Source organism: Marmota flaviventris, chromosome 6, assembly GCF_047511675.1.
Source record: "Marmota flaviventris isolate mMarFla1 chromosome 6, mMarFla1.hap1, whole genome shotgun sequence".
In the NCBI taxonomy this organism is placed as follows: domain Eukaryota; kingdom Metazoa; phylum Chordata; class Mammalia; order Rodentia; family Sciuridae; genus Marmota; species Marmota flaviventris.
In genome coordinates, this window is record NC_092503.1 from 128,102,025 (window position 1) to 128,106,791 (window position 4,767).

The 4,767-nt window shown below is 33.3% G+C and overlaps 1 protein-coding gene across 1 annotated transcript; it reads right to left on the reverse strand.

Annotated features, from left to right (window-relative positions):
• Positions 1 to 328: 328 nt before the first annotated feature.
• On the reverse strand, positions 329 to 1,270 carry LOC114080206 (olfactory receptor 2B11-like). The gene has a single exon (XM_027921793.3). It carries the CDS (start codon positions 1,268 to 1,270, stop codon positions 329 to 331), a length of 942 nt encoding a protein of 313 aa, XP_027777594.3.
• Between the last annotated feature and the right edge of the window lie 3,497 nt (positions 1,271 to 4,767).

Consider the following 4,767-nt stretch of genomic DNA (forward strand, 5'->3'; position numbering starts at 1 on the left):
TCATACATATACGGGAAATAATTTCTAATTTTTCTGAGTGTACATGTTGCAGAATCATACTGGTAATATTTTTAAACTACTTAAAACTGTTATTATTTCATTATGCAGGAGTCAAAATTGATCTATTTTAATATTTTTTCCAAAAATGGAGCATCCATACTGGTGAGTGTTACATGAACATGTCCTTGCCTAATATGATTAGAAATGTAATAAGTATGACATGTATTCCAAGATGAACACAATGAGATTAGTGAGACAAGAATGAGTTGTTAGAGCAATTCACATAAACTTGCTTAATTGTTAAATAATCTTATTTGATATCTATGAACTATGACTTAGAACTAAAAACACTTCTTACCAGCTTGCACAATGCCCCCTTCACATCCTTATTCCTCAAGGTGTAGATGAAGGGGTTGAGTGTAGGAGTCACCATTCCATAGAAGAGAGCCATAAACTTTGGCTGATCTCTTGAGATGGAAGAGGGGGGCTGAAGGTACATGCTAATGGCTGGACCATAAAACAAGAAAACCACAATGAGATGAGAAGAACATGTCCCAAAAGCCTTTTTTCTTCCTTCAGAAGACTTGATCTTAAATACAGAACTCCCAATGCTAGCATAGGAAGCAAGAATTAAACACAGAGGAACAGCTAACATAAAAATGCATACCACAGACAGTATGAGCTCATTAGCTTCCTTTTCACCACAGGCCATCTTTATCAGAACTGGAATCTCACATAATAAGTGATCCAGTTTATTAATGCCACACAGTGGCAACTGCAGTGTAAGAGTGGCTTCTAAGAAAGCATAGGCCATTCCACCCAGCCACACAATGGATACTAGTAAGATGCATATGCGCTGATTCATGATGAGGGTGTAGTGCAGAGGTCTGCAGATGGCCACGTAGCGATCAAAAGACATAATGGCCAGGAGCAGACACTCTGTGCCCCCCATTATGCTAAAGAAATAAAGCTGAACTATACACCCAATATAGCTGATTGTTTTCTTAGAGCTACCCAAATTAAACAGCATCTGAGGGACAAAGCTTGTTGTGTAACACATGTCTAAAAAGGAGAGGTTAGTGAGGAAGAAATACATGGGGCTGTGGAGATGGGGGTCTAACTTGGACACCACTATGATGATGATGTTTCCCATCATAGCCATGGGGTATGTTATCAGAAGAATTACAAATAAAGGAAGCTGTAGCCAAGGATGGTTTGCAAAGCCTAGTAGAATGAATTCATCAGGGTGGCTTTCATTAATTAGTATCATTATCTTCAACTTTTTCACATATAGGAGGATAGTAACAAAGTAGGTGAAATTAAAAAGAATGATAAAACAATTATGCATTGACTACTTGATCATAGAAGACAAAGTACCACGAGTTATGGGAGAAATAATATAAAGGGTCAAGCACCAGATAAATATCATTTCTCTTTATGACACCATAAATTAAAGAAATGTCAACAAGCAAGCCAACCATTCTGTGAGTGAGTTTCCTCCTCTGTATTTTAAGGCTAACAGTAATTATCTCCTAGAGTTCTAATGAGGAGTAAATAAAAAATAGAAGTGACTGTTTTGGAAACTCTAAAATTATGACTTTCAAACTGTCTTGCATAAAAATCAGCTGAGGAGGTTGTTAAAAATGAAAGTTTTTTTGAATTTTATCTTCAATAGTTGTTAGATGCAAGAAGCCAAGGTGCCAAATGGTTCATTTTCAAAAGCATTGGTAAAAGGCATTACTGAAATATTAAGAGCTGAAGGGTTGAGTCAGCAATAGAAGGGAGAGTGAAACCTGATGCTATTAAAGTCATTAATAGTCCAGCCCAATTGTCAGTGAAATAATTAATCATCTACATTGAGAATAAAAAGACTGTAGTATTTAACAAACTGTTAGGTATATGTAATTGAGCAGAAAGTATAGATGCTTTTGTTGTGATATTATTGCTGTTTAAATGGAGTCTATGTTGCCCAGGCTGGTCTTGAAATTGTGTGTTCAAGTGATGTTCCCACTTCAGCCTCCCAAGTATCCAGGGCTACAGCTCCATACCATCATGACTGGTTTAACTATTTTTAATATCAGTGTTCTGAATTATCAAATGAGGGAGTTGAGCTACAGTGACATTTCCCCTCAAACTCAAGAATTTTGCTTTTGTGTAATTTTCTCTTGCATAACTACCTAGATCAAACTTAGGTAAATTGATCTTTTAATGCTAAATTATTTAATTTTTCATTTTGTAGGTTGGTTGGTACCGTTTTTATGATTTTAAACATTTGTCAGTGACCTATCGACTATACAGCTACAAATACATTTTTTAACTCCAAGTAACTACAGTCAAGAAAGTTGTCAATATCCCAATTCAGACCTCTGAATTGAATGTCTGCAGACTTATTCAAATCCACAAGTTATTTTACATTTTTAGTACATACATACATTGTTTTTCACTGAAAGATACATTTAGAGCAACAAAATCCACAAATTAAAAAAATAGGATTTTGAGAAAGATTAATTAGGTAATGCAAGTTTTTTATATATAGTTTCTTTCTTTTAGTGGTGAAGTGTGCTTTATGAAATCCACAATCTTCTTTGAGATGGAGGAGATTCGGGTAGGAAGTAAAGATAGTATCCCAGTGACAAAATTGTAAGTTACTCCAGAGTCAATCAGTAGTTAAAGCTCCCAGATTGCATTCTCAAGGTTACAAATCAGTTGTAATATTCTCTGTCATGAAATCCTTAAGGCCAACCTGTGAAGTATTACAGAAAGCTATTCAGAGATAAGAAGTGGATGTTGCCCTTTGTTTTCCTCATCTAGAAGTGTGTGATTTCAATAAAATACTTTCAATTAATCCTTAATGAGCCTTCTGTGCCAAGCACTCCAATAAACTTATGCCATTAAATCATTTAGTACCTAACCCCAACCTTATGGCATCAGAAAAATTGTATATGTATATCTTAAGATGTTATTAATCATTCATTTCTGGAGTCTGCTAATGACTGGAGAGGTTCTAAAGACCAAAATGTCATCAGTGCCTTAAATTAGAAAGTGATATATCAAGTCTACATGCTTAGAGTTTCAAGATTATGTGAAAACATCTGTACTCTTGCGATGTTTCCTGAGTAAGTGTGGCTTCTGCACTTTATTTGAGCTTGACATCATTCAAAATGTTATATGAGCATGAGGACTTTAGAAATACTTGAAAAAAAAGATTTTAGGTTAAGAAATATATCATAAACTTCCACATTGTACATGAGATATTTAAAGAGCATTGTATAAACCAATTAATTCTTAAATATTCTAAAAATTGGATTATACTCACATTAACAATTGCACTATAAAATACCAACCTACTCATTTAACATTGTTATATTCACCTTTGATCTTTTTCTTCTGTAGACCATAATTAAATTTTTAAAGAGTGGGGTTGGGGTGGTGGCTCAGTGGTAGAGTGCTTGCCTAGCATGCTTGAGGCACTGCATTCGATCCTCAGACCCACATAAAAATAAACTAATGTATCCATCTAAAACTAAAGATATATAAATAAATAAATATTTTTTAAAAAATTTTAAACAGTAATGTTAGATTTGATCTTCCATTATATGTTCCATAAATATCTCTCTCCAATAATGGTATTCATTCTAATATGCTTATAGCAATTTTGTCAAATTTGTATTATTTGATACTTTCTTCATATTATTTGCCTTAGTTTCATTTTGTTTGTGAATTCCAATCACGACTGTAAAAGACAAAATTACACCAAATTTAGTTATATATCTAATTGGTTTTTATTTGCAATTCATGAACTAGGGCAGCTTCCATTCCTAACAAGCAGTACCATGAGTTTGACAAAGTAGAAACAAGAAAACCAAACCAAAAAACATCATCAATTAACATCTGGGACTGCAGGGGTTTTTTTGTTTTGTTTTGTTTTTGAAAAGGTTAAAGCAGAGGTGACTTATTTTTTATGTTGCCTCATGTGAACAGGAATATCCTGATTTTAGGGGTAAGGTATCTGTGTTGTTTCCTTAGAGCTTCAGTTTGATGGTGTGGCATCTAGCATGAGTGTCTGCACTTTGATTTAATCTTGTCTTTTGAATCCTACTGCAGGAGCTTAGTTCAAAATACTGGATAGTTCCCTATAGATATAAGCTGTCATTTTGTTTGTTATTTAATGTTATTTATCAATCAATGTTATTTAATCCAAAGTATATTTAAGCTCTAAAATTCTTTCACTCTCTCATCTTTTACATGTCATTCTTATGATATTTCAATAGTTTTAGCTCTTGGATTACATTGACTCTTGAATCTTCTACTTCCAGTGAATTTTTTTTTTTTTTTTGCCACTATTTCACTCTACAGGGATCTATTTACCCACGAATTAAAAAGTGCCAAATGTCATCCTTAGAGTCACTACTCATGTTTTTATTCTAGTTTTTTTCTTATATAATTTTTATCACATTTTATTTAAATTTGTAGAACTTTTTAGCTTTCTATATTAATTTCATAAAGAAATTATTTTTATCTGATGCAAAAATACTAAGGTAAAACACACAAATCAAATCCAAGAGATTTTCACCATGGGTTAAAAAATGTTTCATGTGACACAGTCACTTGATTGAATGAAGGCTTCATACTTCATTCAAGTATTTAACATCTGTCAGTTGCTTAACTGAAATTTAAATGCCTTTAAGTTTGGTCTATATGACAGATTACAAAGAGAAATTTAGTTGTTATCTGGATCACTGAACTATGTATTTCTACAGAGTTGAT